Source organism: Lissotriton helveticus, chromosome 11 (genome assembly GCF_964261635.1).
Source record: "Lissotriton helveticus chromosome 11, aLisHel1.1, whole genome shotgun sequence".
Taxonomy (NCBI): domain Eukaryota; kingdom Metazoa; phylum Chordata; class Amphibia; order Caudata; family Salamandridae; genus Lissotriton; species Lissotriton helveticus.
This window is the reverse complement of record NC_136072.1, coordinates 643,867,676-643,883,913: the sequence shown is the minus strand read 5'-3', so window position 1 is coordinate 643,883,913 and position 16,238 is coordinate 643,867,676. Positions and strand designations below refer to the sequence as shown.

At 39.9% G+C, this 16,238-nt stretch overlaps 1 protein-coding gene across 1 annotated transcript in view; it reads right to left on the bottom strand.

Moving 5' to 3' along the window:
* The window catches only part of LOC144791715 (serine protease HTRA1-like), a 543,465-nt gene that overhangs the window by 184,374 nt on the left and 342,853 nt on the right, over positions 1-16,238 (bottom strand). The window contains exon 2 of the mRNA XM_078666481.1: positions 4,299-4,398. Within this exon, the coding sequence (XP_078522607.1) occupies positions 4,299-4,398 (100 nt within the window). The remainder of the gene's footprint in view (positions 1-4,298; positions 4,399-16,238) is intronic.

Genomic DNA, 16,238 nt, shown 5'->3' with positions numbered 1-16,238 from the left:
TCTAGAGTCTGTGGCACCTTTTTGAGTGCTGAAAGGAAAACTTAATTACTGATGAACTGCCTAGGTCCTGAGGGGCAAGAAGTATATGAGCATTTACCGGATATGTCAGATAGTAAGGCATCTAACTTAAATGAATTTGAAATTTACATGAAGAAGTTCGATTTGCATTACGTACCCAAAATAGGTACAGTTATTGAATGTTTTCACTTTGTAGAAAGGATGCAGAAGTTGGGGGCTCATTGCATAAACTAGCATATATATGTAATTTTGGGGGCTTAAATGATGAACGACTAAGAGACCAATTTATGTTGGGTTGAAGTAGTGATAAAGTTAGAGAATCCTTATGGCAAAACGATAATCTGTCTTTTAATGGTGATGACAACAGCAAACACTGTAGAACATTCCAGAGCTTGTATTGACACTTTAAAGAAAGATTCTGTTCTACAAGAGTAGGGGGGTGGTGAGAGGGTTAGAAGTGTAAAATTGAAAATGCTAAAGATAGTATCAAAGATTCTAAAAAGAAAGATGATTGGAAAGAATTTCCAAAAATTACTTAGATGTTTTTGATGCAATTGTGTCGTGCATTTAGCCATTGTAACGATAGTAAGGAAGGGTCTACTTGTAAAGTATGTGGAAAAAGGGACATTACACAGCAAATTGCAGATCTATCAATAAAGGAAAAGTGAGGGAGGTAGAGTGTGAACAAGAGGATGACTGCAATATTGGCATTTTACAATTCAGGACCAAGTATAATGAAGATGGAAGATGTGAGTGTTGAGGTGCAATGGTGAGCATGTTGTTTGATTCTGGTGCCAAGATTACACTTGTTCCAAAATTATTTTAGGACAGAGAAGTAAAAGGAATAATAAAATTGTTCAAACCGTACATAATACCTAGAGGTTATGGGGTGAACCCTATTACATTTCTTGGCTATTTTAAGGGTGATATTGAGTTCAGAGGGAGGTTTACAGATAGAAAGATATATGTATCTATATGTGGTCACTCTTTCATTAGCTGGATCCATTAGGGTAGTTTGGAGTGTATCTTGACCCCAACAAATTTCCATCTGTTAGGTTGAAAGAGACTGTAGATAAAGTAAAAACAGAGGGTTCGGTGGCAAGTACCTCTGGAATAGAATCAAATGATTTGATGTCCAATGCGTACAGAACAAAATATAAAGAGATGTTTCCCAGTGTGTTTAGACAGGAGTTAGGATATTTAAAGCACTATACTCATTTTATAAAAATAAAACCAGGATTCAACCCAAAAGACTTGCAAAGGGAGGAATGTTTAGTTAGGAATGAAGGATGAGATGGCTTGTGAGTTGGATAGATTGGAACCTCAGGGAATAATTGAGAAGGTGGACAGAGCTTAGTGGTTGTCTCTGGTAGTGATGGCAAAGAAGATGAATGGGACTGTGAGGCTATGTGTCGGTTTGAAAGAGTTGAATTGATGTGTTGTGGTTGATAGATATCCATTGCCCAACATAACAGTAATGCCAAGTTCATTGGGAGAGGCCAAATATTTTCCTACCCTAGACTCGGCATCCACATATCATCAAATCGAACTACATCCCTTGTCACAAGAATTAACAACTTTCATCACTCCTTATGGCACATTTAAATATGTAAGGACACCATTTGGTCTTATTTCTGCCTCTTCAGTGTTGCAGAGGATGACAACACATATGTTCCAGGAATTATGATATGTCAGGTATTCAAGATTTCCTTTGAGGAGCATGATAAACGGTTGAGTGCAGTTCTATGGGAATGAGATTTATGCAGAATCTCTCTAAGATTGGACAAATGCAAGTTTCAGGTAAACAGCATTGAATACGTGGATCATTAGATAACTGTAGATGGATTTCACCCTAAAGAATATCTGGCAAGTGCCATTAGCAAAATGCCTGCCCCAACCACCAAGGCTAAACTGGTCAACTTTCTTGGTATGGGAGAGTATTATGGTAAATTTATTGCAAATTTAGCTGAAAAGAGTATGCGTATGCTGTTAAAAAAGGGTGTGGAGTTTTTCGAGTAAAGAATATGATGAAGAGATCAATTAATTAAAAGCAGGGTATAAGGAAGCCCCCGGTCTGTCAAGTTTTGAGCCTGGGAAGGATACATTGTTTATGATTGATGCTAGCTCTAAAAGTTTAGGGTGGTGCTTATACAAGTGATAGATGGACAACAGAAAATAATTCTGTTCAATTTTAGAAGTTTAAAGTGAGCAGAGACAAACATTCTGTAATTGAGAAGGAAGCATTGGATGTATATAAAACTGTTCATAAGCCTCTGAGGGAAATTTTTAAGCCTAAAGGGATTGATGCCATTTCCAGTAGAATATGTAAGTGGGTAATTGCTTTACAAGAATAAGATTATTTAGTGGTCCATGTTCCTGGAGCTAAGAACATTTGAGCTGATTGTGTGTCTCTTCTATGTTGTGAGAAAGACTTAAGTGAAGTAGAAGAAGATATGTTTGGCAGGATTTAGAATTGCAGCAAGTTATGAAGTTAGTACATTTTGAGTGGTCGGGAAAGCAAAAAAATGAGGGAGTGATAAGAAGTTACTGGGAGGTGGGAGGAGAATTAACTGTAAGGGTTGGTCTTTTATTATCAGGAACTAGGTTGATTCCCCGAGTTGCCTTGAGTTAATGCATTATCTCCATAGCTCACAAGAGTCATTCTGGGATTTCAAAGATGTAGTTGAATTTTAGACCCAACTTTTCTTGACCCGGAGTACATCTGATGGTGGAGAGAAAGGTGAGAAAGTATATGGCAATTTTAAAAAGTGATAAAATATTGAAGAGTAGGACACAACCTATGGCTACAAGGAAATAGCCCATAGGTCCTTGGGAGGAGATTGTGCTGGACGTTGGGGTTTCGTCTGAGTCTCGAGTGTTGATCACTACTTGATAAGTTGCATAGATGTTTACTCTACGCACCCAGAAGTTGTGATGGAGTCTTGTGTGGTGATAACATTTCTAAAAATAATGTTTGATTGTGAAGGATATCCCTAATTTCTTCTTAATGTCAATGGAGTGCAGTTAACTTCAAGAGAGATGGAATATTTTCTTAAGGAAAAGGGTACTGTGCATAAAAACTCTGCATTATATTATCCAGAATGTAATAAAACGAATTTCGTTCCGAGTGCTGTCTTGCAAAAGGCGATGCAGCGCGCGCAACAAAATTCATTTTATTCATTTAAATGTTTACTTACCTCCGTTTAGCCATATTCTGGTGTTTACTACCCCCGCCTGCCTCACCACCCCGCGGAAATCCCTCCACTGGCCGCTACTGCATCTGAGTAGTCTTTACAGACTCACAGCGGTCCCGAACCACAGGTGTAGAACCTCTCTTCTATAGCAACCAATCAAGTTGACAGACTACCTTGATTATTTTTTACTTTTGGCTTTTTACATGTTTGTTATTCTTAATTTATCTTTTTTTGTTACTACTTGCATACGTTTTTGCAGTGAGCCTTGCTTTGTTTTTGAAAATGTAAAATACGACTTAAATTATTGAAATTCTGATACTCTTCTCTTCCTTTTCATCCTTTCTCCTTTTTAATGAAATTGTTAAAGCAGTCAAAGTTCTAGTTTATCTGTTTGTTTTAGTAATAGAAAAAGTACTGATACAGTTTAGAGATTTTTTTTGTTTTATGCTTTGCCGTAACCGTTTGCAATATTTTTTATCGTTAAGACAACTTGTAAATGTTTTTGAATTGATTTATCAAAAATGTCTAAATTTAAAAAGGTTGAAATGTACAAAGGGTCGGTTTATAACTGTGATCACAGAGATGAGTCCGGCAAAAGGAAGATGCTGGGAGAATGAGCTTGTAGTTGAAAACAGATTATAGTTTACAGTGTCACTGTGATAAGGTGTGTTGGAGAAAATGCTGATTGGGTGAGGTATTAAGTATACTTGTAAAACAGAAAATGAATGATTTAACTGCAATAATGTACCTAAATTGTAATTGTGTTGTACAACTGGCTGCAGATGTGAGAAAGATTAAAAGTCGTGGAACTCTGTACTCACTCAACTTGAAGAAAGCTGCCATAGTAGGGTGACTGACATGGGATTACTTATTCCCATTATATGCATGCCTTATCTTTGTGTGGGATCAGTTTTACTGACCCATTTTGCTCCTGAAGGCAAGAGCTCCCTGCTATGTTCACGCCTCTATTTTCTTCATACCATCCTTAAAGCATTTTAAGATTCTTCCAGCTGATAATGAATATTTACAAAACCCAATACATGTAAAATGAAACAATGACAGAAGATTTCGAGTAGATGCCATTACCTGCGAAACAGTTCAAGATGCACAACAGCAGGAGCAATCTTCTGCACAACATCTGCGATGAAATTAAACTTCAACCGCAAGCTGTCCGGACGATGGGAACCTAAAAGTGAATGTTTGCATTACAAAGATGTTTTGCAGTGTACAAAGTTATCAAAATCCCCACACAAAAGGTGCAACCTTTATATTAACCCGTTTTTTATCCAGGTAATCAACTGTGAACTACCTTAATGTTGATACACTCCTGTACATTGCAATGTAATAACCCTTGCTTCCTACTATGTGCACTGCTGATTGTGATTGCACATTTTGATGTTTTAAACCACGAAGACCAGCCGGTTAAATACCAATATATACATATATACACACACACACACACACATATATATATATATATATATATATATATATATATATATATATATATATATTACCTACTGGCGGTCGCCAGTAGGTATATATAGTTAGGATTTTTTCTCTATGGGTTTTTTGAAAATTCTATGTCTAATAACTTTGGCGTTTGTGGACGGAATTGGCTGAAATTTTCAGGAAAATGGCACATTTTGTTTCTGAGCAGCCCTTGAAAATTTGGGGGGGGGTTCGTCCAGTGGGGGCCGAGAAAAAAGGGGGGTCCCAAAACGTGTTTTTAACATTGAGTTTTCCATAGGGCGGTTGGCCTCACTTTTAGCCCGAACGGCTGAATGGATTTGCACGAAACTTGGCAAAATTGTAGGGACTGGTAGCCCGATGTGCCTTTTGTAGGTCTCAATATATGTGCTCCAGTGGATTTTGAGAAATTAACGTTTAAAAAAAGATATATATCTGTAACAGCGGACCGGTTAGCGCTCTGGTTCGCGGACTTTTCGCGCAACGGAGCTTTGTGAAGCGAAGCTGATTGGTTCTCCGGCGTCTGTCAACATTCCAAACAGTCCGTAGCGGCCGCCATCTTGTCTCTCGGTAGGATCGAGAGACAAGAGGAGGTCAAAACAAAGGGGGAAATAACTATAAGGGGGTAAATATCATGGAACGGAAACAGCACTCATCAAAGCTGCAGATGACATTCGACTCATCAGAGACCAAGGTGGCACTGCACTGTTGGTACTCTTAGATCTATCTGCTGCTTTCGACACGGTTGACCATAAAATCCTGGTCAACCGTGTCGAAAAGATGGGTGTACAAGGCCTAGCAAAAGATCTGCTAGCGTCTTTTCTAGCAGAGAGATCCCAGGCAGTTACACTGGGCCGGTTTGAATCTGCTGAGTTATCGCTGCCATGTGGGGTGCCTCAAGGTTCATCCCTTAGTCCGACACTATTCAATATATATGTGTCGGACCTCGCTAATACCATCAAAGCGCACGGGATGAACCTTACCTCATATGCGGATGATACACAGCTGATACTGGCTGTTAGGAATAATGGGGAAACAGTGGCGGAAAATTTCAAGACAGGTATGCTGGCCATTGGAAAATGGATGTCAGCAAACTGTCTGAAATTAAATTCTGATAAAACTGAGGTGGTCACCTTTGGCCACCTCAGTCCTAGCTGGTCCCCAACCTGGTGGCCATCATCTTTTGGAGCCGTACCCATACCAGTTACGAAAGTAAGAAATTTGGGTGTCATCTTCGATGACAAGCTAAATTTTCTGGCGCATGCTAATCAGACGGCCTCTACGGCGTTTTACAAACTACGTCTGGTTAGGAAGATTCTTCCTTTTCTTCCTACTAATGTGGGAAAGACATTGGTCAGCGCTCTGGTATTGTCAGCACTGGACTATTGCAATGGCTTGTTTGCAAACGCACAAGTCAGGATAATAAAGAAATTGCAAACAATCCAGAATGCGGCAGCCAGACTTCTCCTGAACATTCCTAAATTTAAGCCAATACAAGAATCCCTGAGGAGTCTTCATTGGCTCCCGGTCAGGAACCGAATTAAATTTAAAACACTTTGTATCGTCTACAAGGCTTTACATCAACAAGCACCTCAATTCCTGTGCGACCATCTTGTCCCATACATTCCCACTCGAATGCTACGATCAGCAGGACAGAATGACTTGGCAGTGCCTCGGACTAGGCTGGTCAACTGGGGAGACAGACGTTTCCTAGTTGCCGCCCCAAGATTGTGGAATTCTCTCCCACAAATCATAAGAACTTGTCCGAACCTAATGTCCTTCAGGAAGAAACTGAAAACCTGGCTGTTTAACCTCTGAAAAACATCCTCAGTATCAAACAAGTGAGTAATACAATACAGCGCCGAGACGCCTGCGGGCAATTGTTCGCGCTTAATAAATTCTAAAAATAAATAAATAAATAAATAAATAGTAGATCCTCGCTGACCCCCTAGGTTTGATGTGGAGGTTTTAAAAGGGCCCCGCGGGGCAAAAAAAAATAATAAAAATAATAATTGAACGGCTGAATGGATTTGCACGAAACTTGGCAAAATATTAGGGACTGGTAGCCCGATGTGCCTTTGCTAGGTCTCAATATATGTGCTCCAGTGGATTTTGAGAAATTAACGTTCAAAAAAAGATATATATCTGTAACAGCGCTCCGCTTCGCGTAACGGAGGTTTGCGAAGCTGATTGGTCATTCTGTCACTGGGCTATAGTTGGGCTACATCTGGCTGATATTTGGGCTACATTTGTTTTTTTGTGTGTCTGGCGGCCATCTTTGGGCTACATTGGGCTACATTGGGCTTCATTGGGCTACATTCGGCTAATTAGCAAATAGCTCATCGCAAACTAGGAATGGTAAAGAATCGCTATTTATTCCTTAAAGTTCGCTATTTAGGAAATGCAAATAACTTTGATGATACATATGGCGGTTCATCTCTAACAAGATAAGAAGCATAGGGATAGATTTATGATGACTGGCGCATCACCAGGGATGTGTTAGTCATTCTGTGCCGCTGTTCCGTCACCTATGGTGTGCTGCATTTACAATGCGGCGCATCATGGGGCAAAAACAGCACAGATGCGTGATGTATCTGTGCCGTAAAGGTGGCGCATTGCTGGAGTTGTATCGCAAGTGTGATGAAGCTCCAGCAAGGGTCGGGGGTGCCCCTGTCGCAGGGTTTCTGTTCTCACACAGAACTGTGGACAGAGGATTGGAACCTCGGCGAATTAGGGTGTCCCAAAACTCACGTTAGTAATCAAAAACTATTTAGCAAGCTAGGTACAGTGTCACATTGGATATAACAAACTCTCAATGTTTAGACAATCCAGAATATGAACTTATAGTACCTCAGGATACGTGGAACTCATGAACAGTCGGTCGTTATATATTTCTTAGAAACCAGAACATGGAGTTAAGAAGAACACATGTGTATTTGAAATGTTTATTTACTAATGCCGTCTTCTCAGGCGTAGTACCTTAGATAATAAAAGTACACATATTATCAGTAGCAAAATTACCAGCATAGTTACTAGTACATAAAAAGTGAATGGTGATAGTATGTTAACATGCTGTAAATGAATAAGAGTTAGCAACACTTATAAGCAGCCGCGGGCCGTGGAGGGAGTTACGGTGAGGCAGGGAGGCGGGGAGGGGGAGAAGCAGGGTGGAGAATACAAGTACACATATTATCAGTAGCAAAATTACCAGCATAGTTACTAGTACATAAAAAGCGAATGGTGACAGTATGTTAACATGCTGTAAATGAATAAGAGTTAGCAACACTTATAAGCAGCCGCGGGCCGTGGAGGGAGTTACGGTGGGGCAGGGAGGCGGGGAGGGGGAGGGGCAAGGTAGAGAGGGCTCCACCCTGCTTCTCCCCCTCCCCGCCTCCCTGCCCCATCGTAACTCCCTCCACGGCCCGCGGCTGCTTATATCTCACCCTCCCTAATACACATATTATATTATTTGCTAAGAAGGTCTCTTTGTGTTGGTTTAGGGCGTGTCCATACTTTAGTGTCTTAGATTTGAAGGAATCACATCAGCATACACCAGCTCTCTCTTCATGTGAACCGCATCAACTGTTGTGTATGTGTGTTCGGCAAAGCAATATAAAACCCGCCTCATGCCCAGAATTGGCAGAAGTTGCACTTATGTTATGAGTATGAAGTCGTGGAGATCAGACCTCATAACAATTCTGTATCGTGTTGTTCTTGAAACTTTAGCACTCGCTGTACAGATATAGTTTAACAAGTAAAGCAGATAGTAGACCAATAACATATTATTCTCATGTAAACCACGATGAACTACTAGGTGGAAAGCTAAAGCAACAACTAAGTGTCGTGTGCAGAAGTTGCAAAAAAGGAAAAATGGCGTTTAAACCGGTAATGAGCCCATGCTAACTTAACACGGTGTAAAGATATCCAGGACCTAGATGACACCTCCTCATGATCCGGAAACGAACTGAATAAGATAATAGAAGTGCCATCTCATGAGAGCAGATTGCAAGTTTATATGTGGACGGTCCGCAAGGTAAAGCATTAAAAACTAGGAAAATTCAATGCTAAAGAAAAATAAAACAGCCAAGTACTTTATCGAGTCTTAAGCCAATAGGCAAGGTAAATAATAAAAACTTGACAAATAAGTCAATGAATTGTCAATGAAATGCTAGTACTCAGCATATCAAACATGAAAAAGGTCTATGACATAACTGTGTATGCAAAATAAGCTGCAACAGCCTCCAATAGGAAGTCACCGTCTTCATCCGAAAACAGTTCAGCCATCCAATTTAAAAGCGGAAAAGAACATACGTGCTCTCCCAGCACCGGATCCTCTATCACCATCAGAGGACAGCTCGGTGGGTTTTCAAGAAAGCTGTGTTCCAAGAAAGACTGTGCTGCCGCCAGTAAATTCCAGGGACCAAGTAGTCCATGCATCAATGCCACAGCCATAATCCTTTCACCAGGACAAATCAACTCGTGAGTAATGATAGGAGTCATCAGCTGATTAAAGTCGACGTCAGGAGAAACCGGTCCGCAGAGACACAAATCAATGGCCCAATCGAAATCACAGGTCAGGCAGTGAAATACAGGCTGGACACAGGTGAAGTAGGAGAACCGAAAAGATAATCCATATGCCGTGCTTAATATCGCCAACGGCATTGTGCCATAATATTCTAGCATGCGATTGCGGAACAGTGTCAGCAGCTGCAGGGTCGGAGGTTGCATAGGAGGGACATCCATATTTAAAAATGTAAAAAAGCACAAGAGCGTCCGCTGGTAATGCAAGTAAAAATGCAATCCACGAACCAGAGTGGAGAAAATGGAATGAAAGGGAGCAGGGATGACTCCAAAGATTTTCTCAAATGAAGTCACGAGACCACTGGTAACAACTTTAAAAAAGTGTGCCAGGGATTTTGTGGAGGATGCGTTAAAGATAGTCGGAAACATGTTGCTGAAATTGAAAGGCAAACCTGTGTACGGGTGTTCGCTATGTGAAGTACGAAAGTTTCACGGGCCGAACTCAAGGCCACCTCTCTCTGAGACAAAAGAGCTCTTATTCTTGTCATGCCGTTGAAACGTGTCCCAAGGTTGGTATTTGTGGCCAGATTGAAAACTCCCTATGTTCATGTGTGGGAGGAAATAGAACATTTCTGCAGCAAATAACCCGTTCACTTACTGTTACGATAAAAGGAATACTTTTAATTAACTCAGAACAATCTTCATTATTGAGCATCAAATAACTACCATTTTCCAACAACTTGAACGTGGGGATGATAGCAGGAACTGGCGTGCCTTGCAACACGCAAGCCATATTTGGTCGGTGTTTGTTGCATGAATCGTGTAACTGTATGTGCCTACACATTAGTGAATGATCTGGCGTCTCAGTGCATTCCTCTCCATTCAGATAAACTTCTTGATCATCTTTGAAACATCTGTATGTGTATGGAAGCGACCAGACCTCATGAACAAAAGCACTACCTAAAGGTTCATAAAGACCTATTGGTATATATTTCATACAATTTGAAAACTTATATAAAGCAAAAGGCAGCGTTATTAAACCGTGGATAAGGCATGTTGCCAAAAAACCCGCAATCCTCTGCTGATGATGTCACTGAGCATGTCATGAATGATGTAATATGTGACATCATCAGTAGTGGATTATGGGTAATAGTATCTCTAGTTTACTCCCCTATAGCTGTCTTTCTTTTAACATAAGTGTGTGTTTCCTTCCCTTATACTTACTGTTTTTGGTTCGCTTCCAGTTCGCGTACCAGCGAGCGAACTAGGAAGCGAACTAAGAGAAATAGAGGTTGGCACAGTTCCAAATATTGTACCAATTTTTTAATAACGGGGAGGTAGTTCTGAAAAGAACTTTTTTTTTTATTTTTCTGAACATTTTTTTACTGTTTTTGAATTTTTCGGAACAGTTTTATATTTTTTTGGGTTTTTCTTGGAGGGGGCAATGAAAACGATTCATTGTAAAGGGCTCAACAGGAGCAACAAAACAAAAAAAAGAAGTATTTATTATTTTGGGCGTTTCGGACAAACTTGCATATGATAGTCAATAGCTCTGTTGATCAGAGTGATGCTTCTTTCTCCGTAGGAAATGAATCCATCGCAAAATACGCAGGTGTGTTTTACTTCACCAAATCTCATTTGTATATTTGGCACCATCTCCCTGCCCTCTGGTCCCGTTACTTCCGGTACAACAGATCTTCTGGCCATAATAGGGAGATTATCTAGGTCGTTCCGAAACTGTGCAGCACTGTAGTTGTTAGGATGCCACCTAGTCATATGGCGATGCATTGTGTAGTTTCCGAAACTGTATTTTTTGTCGGTCCCTCTGGACAGTCTATCTTGACATATAAGGCAAGTTACGTATCTTGCATTTACTTTTTTCTGACCTTTGGGAATTTTAAAAAATTGCCAAATGAAGTTTTCTTTCCGGTGAGGCGTCTTGGGCTGCTCAGGCAAAAACTGCCTCTCTTCGTGCTCGTCCTCCTGTTCCTCTTCTTCTTCTTCTTGTTGAATTACAACTTGAGCAGGTGGTCCACTCTTCCTTGGATGTGGTGGAGGTGGTGGGGAAGCACCAGCTGAAGCTACTAAAGAAGCCATTGCTCAGTGATCACAAAGGGTCTTTCTCTCACAATGATGAAAGTCAGAGTGAGGAAAGAAGGAGGGATTTTCATCATTTGGGAAAAACAAGAGTTCTCAACCAATCAAAAGTGTTCATTTTAGATTATATGACCTAGTCTTACATCATTAGGAAACCAAAAGTGAAATGAACCAATGAAAAGTGTTATTACCAAGTCACATGACTTGCTGTGTTTACGTTAAGCGCTTTGCAGGGCCTCCCGGTTTGCTTCCAGAAACCTGCGCTTTGGCACTCGCTTCGCGTACCAGTTCGCTAACGTAGCACGTCATATGACGTATCAAGCGACAACGTGGAACGTCATGCGGACGGGAGGCGTCACGATGTTGTTTTCTAACGCGGCACTTGCGGTAAAGAAACGTTTACCGGCTCGCGGTCTATTTCGCGGCATCAAGGTCAGCTAACGGGAAGCTTCCCGATTCGCGAAGCGGGAACGAAGAAAAAAAAATATTTAAAAAAAAAATTATTCATAAACATATAAAATATATTTTTGGATTTAAAGAAGAATACATTTTACAGCTACAGATATTAGCTGTTAAAAAACCAATGAAATTCACAGAAAAAACCATAGGTTATAGACCATATATAGTTAGGAATTAGCATTTACAAAACCTTGAAAATTCACTGAAAAAACCATAGGTTATAGACCATATATAGTTAGGAAATAGCATTTAGAAAACCTTATTTTACTCACACAAAACCATTGAAATTCCATATATAGTTAGTTGCACTAACTATATATCGCGCACCTGCAATCCACTGCTGATGATGTCACATATTACATCATTCATGACATGGTCAGTGACATCACTGATGACATCACTGATGACATCTCAAATGACATCACTGATGACATCACTGATGACAACATCCAGTGACTGTATGCTTCTGTAAAGTTAAAATATGTCTTACATATTGAAGAATGAGTGGATGTATAAGTGTCTGGATGAAGGATTTAGTAGGTGCATGACTGACTGTATAAGTGAGTGATTAAATGTGTCTCACTGAGTGCATGGGTTAGTGACTAAACTGTTTTAAATTGTGCATCATTGTGTCTGTTGTTTTGTAATCTGATGCATGTGTTGATCATTAGCTATATGACTAACTATATGGGTTATTGATTAGTTGCCCAAGTATTTGTATGGGAGACTGAGTGTGTGTGTGGGTGTCTGGGAGGTGTATGACTCTGTGCATAGATGTGTGAGCAGTTGATTCACTAGATGTATGGGTTCAAAAGTGCATGTGGAAACATCTGTATGGGCGGTTGACTGTGTGCATGAGTGTATTGGTGAGTGAATGGATATCTCAGTGCTACATGTCAAAGTAAGTACATATGTAAAACACAGTACATGTGATAGTTGACATATATAAATAACTGTGCATAAGAGCCAGTGAATGTGTGAGTGGCTGTATGGATTATTGTGAACTTGTATCAGGGATTGTATAACAGAGTAAATATGTGTTATTATATGTTCCAATAAGTAAGGTGTGTATAACTATATAGTTGAGGAAATCGAGGTGTGATTGATTCTTTGCAAGACTGACTAGGTGTGTGAGTAACTCCATGGATGAGTGACAGTCTGTGAGTGTCTGTTTACACTGAGTGTATCTAAGGTTATATTAGAGTCTGAAGAGGTTCATTGTATCATCACATGAATGATGTCATCAGTGATGTGATCAGTAATGTCAAATGAGATGTCATCAGTGATGTCATCAGTGATGTCATTTGAGATGTCATCAGTGATGTCATCAGTGATGTCACTGACCATGTCATGAATGATGTAATATGTGACATCATCAGCAGTGGATTGCAGGTGCGCGATATATAGTTAGTGCAACTAACTATATATGGAATTTCAATGGTTTTGTGTGAGTAAAATAAGGTTTTCTAAATGCTATTTCCTAACTATATATGGTCTATAACCTATGGTTTTTTCAGTGAATTTTCAAGGTTTTGTAAATGCTAATTCCTAACTATATATGGTCTATAACCTATGGTTTTTTCTGTGAATATATATATATATATATGTATATACCAACAATCTTCCTTTACCTTCAAAAAGAAACTCACTGACACTGGTAATGTTGCTTCTAAATTCCTTTATTCGTGGAACAACACGGAGGTAAAGAGGCTCACTGTTCCCAACGTTTCTGCTCACCAGAGCCTTGATCATGGGAGGCAGTCTCTCTGACATTTGAATTGCCGACATGGTTCACCTTTTAAACACGCAGGCCGTATTCTATTGCAGAGTGCGCAAAGGAAAACTTTCACGACTTTACGTGGATGCAGATTGCTGCTTTTAAACCAAGTCCTTAATTGAGTAATATGCATGCTTTTTACATATTCGTCTTTTCCTTTGCACAAAATAAAATAAAGTGTCAGCACAGTCCGATTTTAACATTTCCATTTTCTCTTTAAAAAGCAGCGAAAACCTGCAGTCCTGGAAATTCTTCCTTCTACTCCCTTACCTTCCACACTCCGAGAATCTCAGGGGGCAAGCAGGTCAGGCTTCAACAATCAAATCACCAACTCCATAACCACGCAGGGAGCCTGAACCTTGGCAGGACGGTCAGTGCTTCTGGTGCGAGGCTTCCAGATTAAATACCAACAATCTTCCTTTACCTTCAGAAACGTAGGGAACAGTGAGCCTCTTTGCCTCCGTGTCGTTCCACGAATAAAGGAATTTAGAAGCAACATTACCAGTGTCAGTGCACTTCTTTTTGAAGGTAAAGGAAGATTGTTGGTATTTAATCTGGAAGCCTTGCACCAGAAGCACTGACCGCCCTGCCAAGGTTCAGGCTCCCTGCGTGGCTATGGAGTTGGTGATATGTATATATATATATATATATATATATATATATATATATATATATATATTTTCCAGCACAGTATCCTTACCGCATTCGTAAGAAAGATGCCGAGCCCCAATTTTTTTGATGAAGCAATTTTATTCCTTAAACAGCAGTGGCGAACATCACCCGACGCGTTTCGGAACCAGCCGGTTCCTTGGTCACGGGTCAGCTGTCAATACAACATGTGACGTGATATAGTGCAAAACAATAAAAATAAAAAGAGGACTACGGTTTTTAGCCCTTTTTTTTCATGTGTTTCTGATTCGCCATATTGGAACAGTATTTCATTTTGACAAAAGAGTACTTCCCACAGTCACAAACTACATTTATAAACATAAGTTGTGATTTCTAAGTAGAACATGATTATTCTATCGCAGTTCATTCATTAGCAGTCTCTTCACTCGAGATTTAATAAATTCAAAATCTCAAAACTTTATCGATTCAGAGAGACTCCTTATAAGCTGTTTCAGCTCTAGTGGGCATAATGCTCAAAGCTGATTGTTGTTTAGAAACAATAATAATACTACACTTTTGTGCAGTTCTGCCCTAGTGGGCTGAACTTAACTATCTTTTAGCCCAAGTGGGCATTGAAAACAAAACTGACTGTAATTTTGGGAAATTATTGCAGATTTATGTAGTTTTGCCCCAGTGGGCTGAAACTCATAGTTTCCTTTAATGTTCCTTCAGAGCTCAGACAATCTTTATACAGGGCAACATACTCCGTCTCCTACAAGTGAATAATGTGCATATCAATTAAAATGGTATAATGCCAGTTAAAAACATATCATGACATACTTCAGTAAACAACATAGCGACTTAAATTTCATTCATGTAATTGTAAACACAGTGCGATTATCAGCCTAGGTGGACTGCCAATTCCTCATCTTTATTGATCCCCCCTGGCTGCATAGTTTCGTATCTTATAATTAGTCTTGATTCCAGTCTGCGCAAATCTTGTTCTCTATTCCCTCCTCTTTCCGAATTTAGTATTGTATCTAGAGCACAGTATTGTAAAAGATTAGCATTCCCTTTATGATATTGCTGGAAATGGCGAGCAATTGGATATTGTTTATCATCATTTGTAATGGCTCGCATGTGCTCTAGTATGCGCAACTTCACTGGTTTAATTGTACTGCCAATGTACACTAATTTACAAGGGCATATTAAGGCATAGACACAAAATTCTGTTTTGTAACTCAGATGTTTTGGGATGATATATGGTTTTTGATTTTCTGAAAGCTTAATCTGTTTACAATTGCTGCTTGATTTGCAAGCCTTACAAGAAAAGCATTTGAAAAAACCTTTAATCGAAGTTTTCTTCTCCATTGGCAGAATACTTTTACATAATATGTCCTTCAAAGCTGGACATCGCCTGTAAGTGATACTCGGATATGACTCAATATATTGTTTTAGAGTTGTGTCTGTTCCTAGCACATGCCAAAACTTATTTAGACATTTTCTGACCTCTTTAGCCTGGTGTTGAAAGTGGTGATGAATCTCACCGGTTCACTTTTCTCAACCACCTCCTTTTCAACAAGCAGATCGTCCCTGTTGATTGTGTTCACCTTTTCATAGGCAGCTTTTATTGCTTTTCGCGAGTATCCTCGTTCTTTAAATCTCTCCTGCATCGTTTCCGCCTCCTTTTGGAAAGGTGGTATTTGAGCTACAATTCCTTCTGGCTCTCAATAGTTCCCCGTACGGGATACTATTGATAAGGTTTCTTGGGTGGCAACTGGCTGTGCTCAAGATACTGTTGCCTGCTGCGTTCTTTCTGAATAGTTCACTCTCTAAGTGCTGATCTTTCACTCTTACTATTACATCCAGAAATTCTATACACTCTTTATTTATTGTGCTTGTGAATGCAAGATTTAAATTATTGTCATTCAGTTCTTTCACAAAATTTTCTGCTGTAATGTTGTCACCCTTCCAAATGCAGAAGATATCATCGATGTACCGAGCCCAGAGGACCACGTGTTGGGAAAAGGCACTGTTGTTACTGGCCACCTGCTCCTCCCACCAGCCCAGGTAAAGACCTGCGTAACTGGGGG